This window comes from Salvia miltiorrhiza, chromosome 4, assembly GCF_028751815.1.
Source record: "Salvia miltiorrhiza cultivar Shanhuang (shh) chromosome 4, IMPLAD_Smil_shh, whole genome shotgun sequence".
NCBI classification, from domain to species: Eukaryota; Viridiplantae; Streptophyta; class Magnoliopsida; order Lamiales; family Lamiaceae; genus Salvia; species Salvia miltiorrhiza.
The window spans coordinates 31,290,219-31,304,922 of NC_080390.1; the positions used below are offsets into that span (position 1 = coordinate 31,290,219).

Sequence of the window (14,704 nt, forward strand, 5' to 3'; positions counted from 1 at the left end):
ATTTCCATGAAATCTCCACCATTCATTTCTTATCTTATCTGCAAATTTTCACAATTTAATGTCTATAAATATGCTCTACGATTTGTATACTTCCACATAGAATCTAAGCTTTTATTTCTTGTGTTTGTCTTTTTTTTTATTTGTTTGTTATTCTGCCTTTCATGTCTTCTTCTTCTCGACAGCCTAATTACACAATCGATGAAGATAAACATCTTTGTCGTGTGTATATGGATCTATCCCAAGATGGTGAAACAGGAATCTATCAAAAAAAAGATACCTTTTGGAAAGAAATTGTGAACGTATATAATAGTGACAAACCTTCTCCACATATTCCTGATCGAACCAAAAGATCGCTTGAAACTCGTATGCAAGTCATTATGAGTTCTCTTTCAAAATTCAAAGGATGCGTGCAACAAATCGAATATCTAAATCCAAGTGGCGCTTCTGAAAAAGATATTGTAAGTAGTTATTTATTTTTACAATTGATTTAACTATTTAATTGTTGTGCTATTGCTAACATATGTTATTTATTATTCAGTTTGATCGTGCAAAACAATTACTGACGGAGGATCCAAGATATAAGAAAGGATTCAAGTTTGAGCATGTCTGGCCCCTTATGAAAGATTTTGTGAAGTTTGATTGTCCTTCACAAAGGTCTTCATTTCAAGCAGAAACACCACCAGAATCTCCTATCTCACCTGATGGTTTGTCTTCTTTTAGTATCAATCTAAGTGATGGTAGTGGCAGTGGTTCAGGACCAACACAACGCCCTGATGGGGTAAAAAAGACTAAAAATAAGAGAAAAAAAGGCGAAGATATGTCTAATATTCTACAAGCAATTAATCAAGGAAATAAAAGACTTGAAGAAATAATGGATAACTCATCCACAAAAAAAGATCAGATCATGCAACTACAACAACAAAAGATTGAAGCAAAAAAACAAGCTCTTGCATTTCGTAAATGGGAAGCAGATAATAAAATTTTGATGATAGACACCGACAATATTTCTGATCCCATTCGACGTGAGTACTTCAAACAAGAACAAACTAGAATCATATTGAAAAGGCAAGACGGTTCAGGTTCAAGCAATGCTTTCAATATGTTTGGTGATGAATTTCCGAATTTTGGCGGATCTGGAAGTGATGCTGGAGGTGATGCTGGAGGATCTGAAGGGGATTTTGGACCTTATTGAATGTTTTCTTAATTTAATATTATTGTATTTCTATTTCTTGTAATTTTATGTTTATGATATTTTTGTGTTGTTGTAATTTTATTATTATTGCAATTTTATATTATTGTATTTTTATGATGTTGCAATTTAAAAATTCTATATAATATCTTTTATAATTTAAACAAAAATAAAATAAATTAATAATATACAAAATAAAAATATATATTCTGATCGTCAATTTTTAAATTGCACATTGGAAATATTTCATATTAATAACGAGACAATTAGAGTGATGAATAAGAAGTATTTCATATTAATAACAAAAAGAAGTAAAGGTAAAACCACAAAAAGAAGGATAAAAGAAAAGCAAAAAAAAAAAAATAATAACTAGCGTGATGAACAGTAGCCCGCTACATTTGCCGGGGCACTGTTCATTCACTCTACATTTTGGCGTAAAGTAGCGTGCTGTTGGAGGGAGCATTGGACTGCAAAATAGCGGTTCACTCTAGAATAGAGTGCCGCTGCAGATGCTCTAAGTAGTATTGAGATTGGTGAAAATGTGTTATAATTAGTATTGGGAGTGGTGAAAAAGTGAAAAGTAAGAATAAATAAAGAATTATTAGTGGTGTGGTAGTTGTCAAAAAATGAAAAGAAAGAAAGATGAACTTATTTGGGGACGTCCCAAAAAAGAAAAAGAAGAACTTCTTTAGTGACGGATGGAGTATAATATAAAACATCAGTTTTTTTCCCATCAATTTAATGACATTTTTGCAATTATAACATTAATCAAGGATACTATAAAAATTAAAAGAAAGAGGAGAGAGATGAGAGAGAAAAGAAGAAATATGAGTAGAAGTTAAGGAAAGATGAGAGCATAAATAGGAGAGAGAAGATATATCTACATTTTTTTCACATTTTTCTTTCCTAATTTTATCACACATACTTCTATGATTTTCTAAAAATCTTCAAATTTGATTTGTGAAAATATATTCCATATGTATCTTAAGTTAAAGATCATGACAAGATCTTTAATTTGATGTAAAAATCATTAAATATAAATTTGAAATAAATAAATTATTATAATTTAAAATTTTAAAATGATTGTTTTTCTCTCTCCTTTCTATTTTTCTATATTTTTTTCTTTTTTTTCTCTCTCTCTCCCGTCACTTTATTCACATAGGAAGTGTTTGACATAAATGAGGCTATTAATTAAGAAGCGTTCTTTTGTGTTCCATGCAGCACCATACTCCCGGGTGCAAAATGACACTAACACTTACACTAAATGACACTAACACTATCTTAAAATGACACAAATACTATTCTGTTTTACAAAGGACACTATCATGTTATATAAATAACATTGTTGCGAAATGACATTAACACTATATTGAAATGACACTATCATTAATCGTCTAAATGAACTTCAATATTCTCTCTCTCTCGCCATGAATGAACTTCAAATAGACTCTTCATTTCTCTCTAGAATAATCTTTCTCTCCCTCACTCTATCTCTCGTTGTCAAAATGAACTTCTTAAATTGAATGTCTCTCTATCGCTAGAGCTTATGTAATATACATGAATAATAAGAATGAGATGAAGAGATATCGTTTATGTTATATACATAATAAGACTTAATTTGTCTTCAATTTTTTTAAAATTATGAAGGAATCTAATTAAGTAATTATATCTCTATTTCTATGCATGCAAATATTTTGAAAGAGTTAAAACTGATAGCTTTATGTCTATCTTGAGATGGAAAAGATCGGATTTACGCCATTCTTTGAGAGAATATTGGCCTTTTAATACTCCTTTCGTCCAACCAAAAAAAATATACTCCCTCCGTCCCACCATTTTAGTCTCCTCCCACTTTTCACATATATTAAGAAAATGCATTTAATTTTTATATTTTTATCTTTTATACCCTTATTTATTATTTTCACACATCCTTTTCACATTTAAGTGAAGCATTAAATAAGGTTAATTTAGTAAAAACAATATTTTTATATAGTATTAATTAGAAAAATTGACTATTTTTTTGGGACATCTCAAAATGGAATAAGGGACTAAAATGGTGGGACCGAGGGAGTAGTTCTTTTTGCCATTTTGGGATATCCACAAAAGTTAGTCCATTTTCATTTTTAAAAACTATCTATCACATGGTAGATCATATTTTTCACTCATAATACAATTGATTATCATTATAAACACTACTTTTTAAGTGAGACTCTTTCTCCACTCACAATACAATAATCATTTTTATTAAAAACTAGTGTCGTCTTTTACTAGGACTATTTTTTGTGGACGAATATGTATAACCGTGAAGTATGGATGGGAATGCATGGGAAACTAAAAAGAGTGGAAATGTATTGGAACTCATTAAAAAATATGTCGGAGAAGCCAATATTGTTGTTTAATTAGGAGAAGTGGTTAGCCTTTTGAAGGCATAAATTTCACCGATTTTTATAAAATATGTATGGCTGATATATGTGAATGAAACCAATAGATATAAAGATTCATGGTGATATATGTGAATGAGACCGCAGCTTCCTGGAAAAGGCGATGAATCTGGGGCGCAGTGGGCCAGGGAATAAAAAGAGGCCACGCTCTGGCGGCTGGCCTGAGCGGTGGTGGTGGAACCCGGTGGTGGAAGTCGGCGTCCGGTGATGGTGTGCAAGGTGCGGCGATGGTGAGATGTTTGGCTGATTAGGGCTCACGATTTTCCCCTTCTCTTTTTTTGTTAATTATACTCACTCAAAACAATGTCGTTTTGAGTGTTAGAATATAACTACAAAACGACGTCGTATTACTTGCCCGCCGGTGCGTCCACATTTGCAATTTCCGGGAGCCACGTCAACTAGGATTTAGGTTATGGTCAACGTGTGTGCAAATTTCAATTAATATGAAATCAAAAGCATGCTTTTATTGCAAAGGATTTACTCAGGGAATCTCATTGATTTTGTGATAATATTATCTTCTGCTTGAGCCTTCAACACTTTTCTTGCAAAATGCAATTTTGTTTTGTAACGTACATATTTATTTGTTTTTTCTTCTTTATTCGCGCATTTCTCAGCTCCATGTCCTCTTTTCTTTACCCTTTTCTCTGAGGTGTTGTGTTCTCACTCCATCACCGTTACTTTTTTTTTTAGTAGGGATGATTGCATTTTCCGTTGCTATTTAGCCCACGTTTGGTTGGGTGTTTTTAGAGGTTGGAAAGGGATTCAATTAATTGAATCCATTACTTGTTGTTTGGTTTGGGTAATGACTTAACCATTACCCTTACTTGAGGGTAACCCAATCACCCAATTTGTTACCCCTCAAAATAGAGGGGAAACAAAAGAAAGGGAATCCCTTACTAATTATTCATTTCCATTGTTAAACCAAACACTCAATAAAAGTAATGGTTATTGTTACCATTCCACTCCTTTATTTAATTCCATTCCCTTTCCATTCCTCTACTTGAACCAAACGAGCACTTAGTCTGAAACACCATCAATAAATTAAGAGCAAACGAATATTTAAATGTGATTCGTGGTTGGTTTGTTTACCTTTCAAGAAAGAGTATGCAATAGCAAAACGACAATAGTAGTATTATTATTTTACAATTATGAAGATACTGGTGAGAATGCACCATCCAAAAGGAAAGCAAGAATCCTCCAATACCCATAGACTGGCTACATCTATATGTGCAGAGGTAACAGAAACCTTCAACAGTAGAGGGATATTGTTGTCTCTGCTCTTTACTGCTCAGAAACTACGTCGTTACGAGGTATGAACACAAAACGCGAACCATCTAAAAGGTCGCTTGCTGTAAGCAGTCTGTACAATTGCTATATACATTTAGGCATGATACATAAGCAAGCTGCTTCCAGCAGCACAGGCAATCAGATTAGTTGTTGGATGCCAAGCCATATGCAGCAACTTAGAGTTGAAATCGTACGAAAACTCATTACTTTCTGCACTGCGGCTGTCACCTGAAGACATCGATCAAGCCAAGGTAACAGTAACAGAGATCAAATGCATGATGTAGTAAAGCTGATAAGGAGATAAGAAACAAGTAACTAGAACAGAAGGTCACCTTGCCTGTAGAAACCCCTAGCTATGTTACTTAAAGATGATCTTCGAGGTCTTGATGTGGTTTGGCTTTGGGGCTTTCTGCAATCAATATGATAGAGCAGACAGTGTAAAAGAGTATCTATTAAGACGTTCGAATCAGTAAAGTGAAAGGCAAAAAATCTGAAGATTGTTCAATGCATCTACCTAGTTGGGTTTCGGTAGGCTTCAATGGTTACTCCTTCAGCCCCACCTCCATTAGAAAATACGCGTAGAATATTGCTAATAAAGAAACAGAACCATCATTTTAGAGCATTACTAGAAAGAAAAGTTCGTAGTAATATTGCTGGCAACCATGACTAACCTGTAAGATCCAGTTGCAAAATTAAGACGGTCTTTAGCAACACAGCATTCAAACTTATCAAATATTGCGTCGTTGTTGTATAGATCTGCCAACTGTGCAATATAATGTGGATATTCAGCCGCAGGAGAAGATAATGAGACTTGTTTATATAGGCTAAAATTGAAAAAGTAAATGTGGTGGAATATATGGGAGTGAAAAAATTTGGATATGCAGAAGCCAGAGGCTATTGCAGAGCAAAGCAGATCAATACTGCAACCAGGATGGTTTTTTAATTAGGTACACAAGAACATCTTCATGCAGATATTATGTAAATTCTGCATTATTAAGCTAGAAATACTATAGTTAGGAACGTGACCCTCACCTTAGGCCGCAGGTTCTCATGAATCTTAATTGTTGCTACTGGACCAGAGTCCATATGCATATCCCATAGCTGACATAGAAAGAGAAGGCTTGATAAGAAAATCAAAAGCACTGATTTCTTTTAATTTGCGTTGTTTGAGTGCATCTAAATTCAGCAATTAATGTGGAAGGAGAATTTGAAGTCTGAAAACAGACTAGAATTCATATGCACGTCAAGAGAAATGTACGAGAGACATGTAAGTTTTGGTAAAATATTTGAATTTTGTTCAGGTCTTATCAATTTGGAAGGCTTATCAGAAGGTTAAGTTGGAGTGAGAAATTGGAGGCCTACTGAACTTTCCTTTGAGTCTAATCTAGAAACATGAGACAAAAGAAGCTAACGTGCAAAACCCATGTTCAATGCATTCAAATAAATAAAAATGGCTGAAAGACCTTCAGATTCATGAAATCACGGCTTAAAATATGTCTTCCATCATTTGCAAACTTCATATCAGTTATTGATGCAATGATCTCTGTGAAGAAAGATTTCTGCCCATGGTATTCCTCATCTTTCAATCTATAGCAATAAAAATTTTAGGTTATGGAGATGAAGAAGTATGAAAGTGACATTCACATGAAGCTTAAAGAGGTAGAAAAACTAACACTCACATACTAGCACTGTGATCACATAGAGCTGATTTTCTCATGTCTACTAGCCGAATAAAACCTCTCGAACTGCTGTAAGCCAGCAGATTACAGTGAGATGGATGGAATTCAACTGCTGTGATCACCTCTGGACAATATTTCATGAAAATCTAATCATTCATCTTATTTTGCGTAAGGCAGATAAGTGTAAAATATCAGAATACCATAATTGATGCCAAGAAACTCCTAAGTATATTCACAGTGCACCTTTACAAGTTCCTCTTTGATAGGACTTTTGTATGTGTGAGTGAGGGATGGTTGGTATATCCTAGCTAATCCCATAAAACAATGGTAACATATAGATGCAGATAATGGAAATGATTGGTCATGGGCAACTCTCTCATAATTGTTTTGGCTGAAATGCACTGGAGAATGCGCCAGACATTCGGTTTTACTTTTGAGAGATGCGGTTCAGAGTACAATGATTATAACGTGCTCTAAAATGTAATGAGATTGTTTTGGAGGAATGGAAGAAAAAGGAAAGGAAAAAAAAGGAGAGCGAGAATAGGACAATTATGAAATGCTGAATAATGGCAAGATAAGAAAGCATTCTCCCATTGTGTGTGTTACAAATTACCTATGAGATCTTCCATGTTTACAGGCTTCATGTCAATGATATTAAAACACTGATTGCTGATTTCTAGATTCCACAAATTTATTCTTAGGTCATCTCCAGAAAGAAATGTCTCCCAATCACTGCAAACCAGTTATTCAAATCCAATTATCAGAGAGAAGAATCAATATTTGGCCAATAAATATGGAGACAATAAAACATTGAGTTCATATCTGAATCTTTATTGCTTGTCCTACTTAAATTTATTTTCCTTTTTTCAGTTTGGGAAAGGGGGATGAATTATACATGAAATATACGGATGCAAAGCTATATATGCACTCAACTTAGATAACAACAGAACCACTATTTTATAAAAGGCGTACCTATTAACAGAGATAGAGTTGATGCTGAAATCATGAGCATGCGCATACACCCTTCGACTTCTTGAAACACTAGCATCTTCTAAACATGCTATCTAAATACAAAACAAACCTGACTACATGGCCGAATCCAACAGGGAGATACATGCACTTGTTGAGAAAAATGACAAATTTTAAACTCTGAAACACATACCTTGTCATGTGTTCCATTATAAGTGAATACACCATTCCCCATGTTTTCTTTCCATTCTAGAGAATGACCGTTACCAAAAGATGATTTTTGCTCATTAATAAAACTCTTTTCAGCCAAAAGTGAATTCTCAGAAGATATTGGTTGACTCGTGTCCACTTCTTTGACTCGCTTAACTTGACGGTCCTTGACCTGCCTTTAGGCACCCATTAATATTATCATAGGAAAATATAGAAGACTCTTATACACAGTGGAAACGAGAAAATATATGCATAGGTAGTGAGAGTGCACTCATTAATCTAGATGAATTGATATGAGGGAATTTTCCATCTGAGGTCGGTCTAAAGAAGATATATTCATTGTCTTTAAGCATTCTGTATATAATTCAATCATCACAAACTCAAGGGTAAATTTGAGTGAAAGCTTTCACTTTCTTCATAGCTAGACTATCAAGGACTAGGAACACATCCACCAATTGAAAGATGTTTGCGAATATGTCAACTTTATCTGTCACCCTTCTCAGTCAGATAGTGAGAATTTTCTTTAATCCATCTTCAAGAAATTCTCAAAAACTTCTTACATCCAACTTCAAGAAGTTCACAAAAACCCAGTTAACATTTTTTATTAGGACAAAGGCAGATGATACCTTCCATAATTTGATAGTCTTATCATTTGATGATAGAATATGCAGTGATCCAGTTGATGCTGCACACCACCTAACTTTATTGATCTTTTCTTCAATCTCAACACTCCTCAAATAATCAAACTGTAAGAAAAATGCTAGTCAAGATAGGTACACTATGAGAAGTAGGATCCTCGAGCTCCACAAGCACCAAATGAAAGATAGCTATCCATTACCAAAATCTCAAATTATGAAGAAAATGAAAGCTAGGGCACACACCTCTGGCTCGTGACTTTGGAACTCTGTTTTGTACTGAAATTTAGGATGCTTCGAAATAACTCTATCAAGCCTCTCCAACTCATTCCGCGGAGTGGACAGGACTAAGGCCTATATTAATGCCAATGAGAACACAGCAAGTTTGTGAACAGAATGAAAACACGAATATGCCAAAAACATCTAAAAATGAATCATCTTTTTTGCTACTCCTCAACAACTAAATAGCTTAGACACGATCACACTATTTCGACGCACAATCATCAATTTCCACTAATCAACATTAGCACATCCATTAGCGCGAGAACAATCTAAAGGCCCCTGCGTAACATCAATCCCAAGCTCATTTTCTAGCTAAAACATTTTGTAAAAGAAAACACAACCACAGAGAAACAGAAGCAGAAATTCGCACATCGTTACCACCGTTGTCCTGAAAAATGACGACGCGGCCGCCTCGATCGCCGACGGCCAAGTGATCGCCACTCTTGTCGAACTCAATTGCGGAAATAACATCAACTCCAAGCAAGAGAAACGACAAATTAAAAACAAAAGGAAGTAAAATCGAAAGAATGAAAGGTGAGCCGGCGAAGAAATTTACTGTCTCGAACATCTTCTCCAGGCAGTTTGTCGCCGAAGACCTGAGAGAACTTCCAGTCCATAGCGGCCGCCGGCGACGAAGAAGAAGAGTCCGAGCTAAAACTCATGCTAATAGGCGGTTGGGGTGACAGCTCAAAACGACATTCTCCAGCAGCAGCGTCAATTGTCAATTTTCTCTGAGGTAAGAGAGAGAGAGAGAGAGAGAGAGAGGAGAGGGTGTTGGGTTTCCGTTATCCACTCAATTATTTTCAGCTGAAATGTTGTAATACGACATACCAGGTTCTGCGTCAGCGCCACTGTGAATTTTAGTATAAAATGTATAATCTTCTTCTCCTCTCCTTTAATTAACTATCAAACCGTCTATTTTTTGACCGCTTAACTATCTTTTAAATAATTCCTTCATGTTAATCTTTTTATAGTTTGGGTTGTTCTTCGAATTTAATACTCCCTCCGTCCCGCTATTCATGTCTCATTACTTTTCGGCACGGAGATTAAGGAGAAGCAAATTAGGTGAATAAGGAGTGTGGTCCACATGTTTAAGTTTATGATTAAAGGATTGTTAATGTTAGACAATTCCAATGAAAATGAAAAATTCTTAAATAATTAAAATTCTGAAAATGAAAAATTGATCGAACAAAAATAAAATTTTGAAAATAAAAAATTCTGAGGTTTCGAACAGATTCCAATCGAACTCAAACAATTCTGCATCATCTTCTCAAACAATTCTGAACAAAAATCTGGATCGAACATTAACAATCTGCAGATTTCAATTCTGAACTCAAACAATTCTGAACAAAAATCTGCAATCAACAATTCCAATCTACAGATTTCGAACCGATCGAACTCAAACAAAATTGGAGAAAATTTCATGAACAGAGAGTGAAAATTTCAGGAACAGATCTGCATCGCCGCTCGCACTCCGCCGCGCCGCTGCTAGGGTTTCATTCAGAGGGGCGAATCGCGGCAGATCGCCTCGAGCCTCTGCATCGTCTTCTCGGTCAAGCCAACACCGCTTGGACTCAGCCCCGCCGCGCCGCTGCTAGGGTTTCGTTGGAGGGGGTGGCTGGAGTGGCCTATTGGCACGAATCTCTGCGGATCGCCTCGAGCTTCTCCTCGCACAAATCGACGCAACTGGAGAGAGGGTTCGAGATGGAGAGGGCAGACGATGACGTGAGTGGAGGCGGCGGCTGGCCGACGGTGCAGAGAGGGTTCGAGATGGAGAGGGCGGCGGTGCGACGGCAACGGTGGTGGCGGGACTCACCAAAGGGGCGAAAATTCGAAGAGAAGCAGGGAACCCTAGAAATTGGGGTAAGAGAAAAGCAATGTAGGGGGAAAAGAAGAGGCGGCGTGGGTGGAGGCGGCAGGGGTGGCGCGATGGTGGAGGTGGGAGGGTGGTGGAGGTGGCAAGATGGTGGAGGTGGGAGGTGGGAGGGCGGCCGATTGGTGAAGAAAAGAGAGAGGAAAGAGAATGTGGAGAGAGAAAGAAAATTAGGGGTTAATTAGTGTTACAATTAGTGAATTAATTTATTTTAAGTATGCCCTTATTATTTCCTAAAATAGAAACGAGACATTATCGGTGGGACAACCCAAAAAGGAATACGAGACATGAATAGCGGGACGGAGGGAGTATTATTTGAGCTAGTTTGGTTTAACTCATATTCATTGAAAGTTAATATTGATTTTTTTTAATAGTGAAGATAAAAATATTAAATCGTGTATTTTATCAATGAGTGGATTTGAAAAATGTCCAAATCGAGATGGAAAAAATAAAATTATCTACTAAAAAAAATCCCATTTATTGTTCTACCCCTATAATTCATAGCCAAAACTAATCCTAGCTGTGAATTCCACCTTTAATATAATTCATAGCCAAAACTATTCATAGTTGTGAATTCCACCTTTAATACTTGATTTCACAATAAAGACTATTTCTAGTTGTGAATTACTATAACTTTAAAACTCGAATTCACAATCAACATATGTCGAGTTGTGAATTCTAGATTTAAAACTCGAAGTCACAACTTACCTAGATATGAATTCATTGAGCTAATTGTGAATTTAAAAACAATAACAATACAAACTCAATTAAATCACATTTAATTACAAAAATAAAGATATTTTAAATGTTAAATCTGGATATCAATTGATAATCGATAACAAAACAACACTTAAAATACTAAAATCACATAATTTGCTATACTAATACTTAAATTTCAGATTTCTTCATTGGAATATTCTGTCGAACATTTGGTGGACATTGATCTTATTCTTACATTTGCACTACCGCAGCCCACGTCACCCCAATGCAAGAGGTGGCTCTGCTAGCTTTTGAGGCGGTTAAGGTGGGCATCGCAAGACTAGAGTCGAGGATGGAAGAGAAAGATGGGGGTACGAGGGAGAGAAAAAGAGTAAGAATAAAGTGAAAGTTTTGACAAAAGAATAAAATAAAGATGATGATGTAATCTTACACAAAAATTAATTATTTTTTAATTTTTATCATAATTGATACCTTTTATATATATAGTAATGGATAGTTTCATATACTCCCTCCGTCCACGAAATGAGTACCCATATTTCCTTTTTCGTCCGTCCACGAAATGAGTACCCATTTCCCTTTTTGGCAAGTGTGCCCCACACATCTCTTTAATTAATACACTCAAAAAGTGAAACCCTTAAACTATTCACACTACACTCCATACATTTCTTAAAACCCGTGCCGTCCACAAATGGGTACTCATTTCGTGGACGGAGGGAGTATTAACTTATCAATCATGAAAAGTAAACAACTCCATAAGAAGACATTTACTTTTGAGAATTAGTCTAGATTGATTAAAGAGTAAAATTTTGAAATAGCCAAAATGAATCATAAAACACAAATTATGGCCACTCATTGAAAAAACATAAATTTTGGCCATTTTTATAGCTATGGGACGTTTTTGCCCTTAATTGGGCGGACTGGGTAGGGTCAGGAGCGCGGGTCGCGTGCCGGGTAGGATCAGGCACGCGGGTCGGGTTAGGCACTTATGGCACTATTAGTGCCATAAGTGCCAACAATTTTTTTTTTACTCCCCCTGCCCTGTCTACCCCCCAGACCCCCGACCCCACCCACTCCCCACCCCACCCCCCTCCCCCCACCCACCCACCCCCAAGCCAAATTTTTTTTTTTTTACTCCCCCTGCCCTGTCTACCCCCAGACCCCCGACCCCACCCACCCCCAAGCCAAAAAAAAAAATTACTCCTCCTAGATAAAAATAAATCAAATTTTACTTTGGTTATTTTATTTTATGGCACTTATGGCACTAATAGTGCCATAAGTGCCAACGAAAATCCAAAATAAAATAAAGTAAAATGGTCTTTTTACATGCAGAACAAATATAGAAACAACAACATTATCTAAACCCTAAATGGATAATCTTAACCCTAAATGGATAATCTAAACCCTAAATGGAATATCTAAACCCTAGGGGGAGTGTTTAAAAAGGACATTTTGGCACTTATGGCACTAATAGTGCCATAAGTGCCATAAAATAAAATAACAAAAGTAAAAGGGTTAATAGCCGGAAAATACACGAACTATTTTGAGATTTGCATATTGCACATCACCTTCAAAATTAGCCCCAGAATACATGACTTTTCAATTTAATCGCAATTTGCACACGGCGAAAAATTCCGGCAACTCTTAAGTTTGACCGACGATGACATGGACAGCCACGTGGGAAAAACGACGTCATTTTGATATTTTAAAGAATTAAAAAAAATCCTTGCTTTCCGGCGACCTTCTTCCTGTTTCCGGCGAGGCGGGGCGAGAGAAAGATGGGGATGGCACCGGAGAAGTTGTTGCGCCGCCTCACCTCCACCATAACCACCGCCACAGATCTCCAGATCTCTAGATTTCCAAATAACCACCACCACCATCCCTTTGAATCGAAGAAATCAAACATCAAAATCAAAGAAATAAAAGAAATCTCCAACGCCCCTTCGAGCATCTGCCTCTCCATCGGAAGAAACCCTAACCCCTTTTCCCCCCCGCCTACAACTTCGACGTCGACGCAGCAGCAAACCGGCGCCCACCTCAGCCTCCCTCCCCCTAAATGGTGATAGTATCAAGCACATATCTGATGTGCCCTAAAATCTTAAAATTGTGAAGTAAGAGAGGGTGGTAAATCTCGGCGGCGCAATTGGAGGAGCGCGGTAGTCGTAGTACAGCAGCCGGAGAAGTAGTGGCGGTGGAGTTGCTCGGCGTCTGAAATTAAGGCCGCGCCTTTCGCGGTTAGCTGGGGAAGAAGGTGGCGTTGGAGACTTGGAGTGATGAGAGAGGTGGGCGGAGACGCGGTGGTCGACGGGCATCCGGAGCAGTAGTGGCGGTGGAGTTGCTCGGCGTCTGAAATTAAGGTCGCGCCTTTCGCGGTTGGCTGGGGAAGAAGGTGGCGTTGGAGACTTGGAGTGATGAGAGAGGTGGGCGGAGATGCGGTGGTCGACGGAACAAAAGGATTTTTCCTTTTTTTTTTTAAATTTAAAAGAGCTTGACAAAACGACGTCGTTTTACTATATCGGAAAATCGTCCACGTCAACAAAATCCGGCGGCCACGTCACCACCGATCAAAGTGTTAGTCAACGCGGGTGCAAATTGCGATTAAATTGAAAAGTCATGTATTCTGGGGCTAATTTTGAAGGTCATGTGCAATATGCAAATCTCAAAATAGTTCGTGTATTTTCCGGCTATTAACCCAAAGTAAAATTTGATTTATTTTTATCTAGGAGGAGTAAAAAAAATTTTTTTTTGGCTTGGGGGTGGGTGGGGTCGGGGGTCTGGGGGGTAGACAAGGAAGGGGAAGTAAAAAAAAAAAAAATTGGCTTGGGGGTGGGTGGTGGGGGGGTAGACAAGGAAAGGGAAGTAAGCTTGGGGGTGGGGGGTGGGGTCGGGGGGTCTGGGGGGTAGACAAGGCAGGGGAAGTAAAAAAAAAATTTGGCTTTAGGGTGGGTGGGGTCGGGGGTCTGGGGGTAGACAAGGCAAGAGAAGTAAAATTTTTTTTTTGGCTTGGGGTGGGTGGTGGGTGGGGGGGTGGGGTCGGGGGGTCTGGGGGCAGGGGAGTAAAAAAAAATTTTGGCTTGGGGTGGGTGGGGTCAAGGGGTAGATAGGGCGCAGAGAATTAAAAAAATAAAAAAATAATTTTTTTTTGACTTAGGGGTATATTAGGCATATTGCCTAATTAATGGCTATAATTTGTGTTTTTTCAATTAGTGGTCAAATATTGTGTTTGCATGTTCAATGTGGTCATTTGACACCATTGTTTCTTGATTAAAATAGTATAGGGCCTATAGGCTAATCTTTCCCTTTTTGTATCCAAAAAAAATTGTCACAATTTTTTTTTTGGTCTGTCCATAAAAAAAATTGACACTTCTACACAACTTCATTCACATTAACAATTAAAGTGAAACCCCTGCTCTACTAACAAATCC

The 14,704-nt window shown here is 37.3% G+C and overlaps 2 protein-coding genes across 3 annotated transcripts; one reads left to right on the forward strand and one right to left on the reverse strand.

Moving 5' to 3' along the window:
- Positions 1-180: 180 nt before the first annotated feature.
- On the forward strand, positions 181-1,289 carry LOC131019912 (glutathione S-transferase T2-like). The gene is made up of 2 exons (XM_057948536.1): positions 181-458; positions 539-1,289. Exons 1-2 carry the CDS (start codon positions 228-230, stop codon positions 1,190-1,192), a joined length of 885 nt encoding a protein of 294 aa, XP_057804519.1. The 5' UTR covers positions 181-227; the 3' UTR covers positions 1,193-1,289.
- A 3,418-nt stretch (positions 1,290-4,707) lies between these two features.
- LOC131019905 (serine/threonine protein phosphatase 2A 55 kDa regulatory subunit B beta isoform-like) lies at positions 4,708-9,560 on the reverse strand. Of its 2 annotated transcripts, XM_057948527.1 has the most exons (15): positions 9,521-9,560; positions 9,246-9,420; positions 9,060-9,163; positions 8,654-8,761; positions 8,399-8,518; positions 7,756-7,944; positions 7,566-7,657; positions 7,207-7,325; positions 6,594-6,717; positions 6,378-6,501; positions 5,947-6,015; positions 5,586-5,677; positions 5,429-5,503; positions 5,247-5,323; positions 4,708-5,142 (listed from the first exon to the last, which is right to left on the reverse strand). In XM_057948527.1, the coding sequence occupies exons 2-15, from the start codon at positions 9,349-9,351 to the stop codon at positions 5,009-5,011; spliced, it is 1,533 nt and encodes a 510-aa protein (XP_057804510.1). In that variant the 5' UTR covers positions 9,352-9,420; positions 9,521-9,560; the 3' UTR covers positions 4,708-5,008. The 2 variants fall into 2 exon arrangements, with proteins under 2 accessions (XP_057804510.1, XP_057804511.1); XM_057948528.1 differs by having other exon boundaries at positions 9,068-9,163; positions 9,246-9,526.
- Positions 9,561-14,704: the final 5,144 nt, after the last annotated feature.

Coding starts and splice junctions, on each gene's coding strand:
- LOC131019912 (XM_057948536.1), top strand. CDS start 228: ATGGATCTATCCCAAGATGGTGAAACAGGAATCTATCAAAAAAAAGAT. Junction 459..538: donor GCGCTTCTGAAAAAGATATT/GTAAGTAGTTAT, acceptor TTTATTATTCAG/TTTGATCGTGCAAAACAATT.
- LOC131019905 (XM_057948527.1), bottom strand. CDS start 9,351: ATGAGTTTTAGCTCGGACTCTTCTTCTTCGTCGCCGGCGGCCGCTATG. Junction 5,678..5,946: donor ATGAGAACCTGCGGCCTAAG/GTGAGGGTCACG, acceptor TATATTGCACAG/TTGGCAGATCTATACAACAA. Junction 5,324..5,428: donor GCCTACCGAAACCCAACTAG/GTAGATGCATTG, acceptor TATTGATTGCAG/AAAGCCCCAAAGCCAAACCA.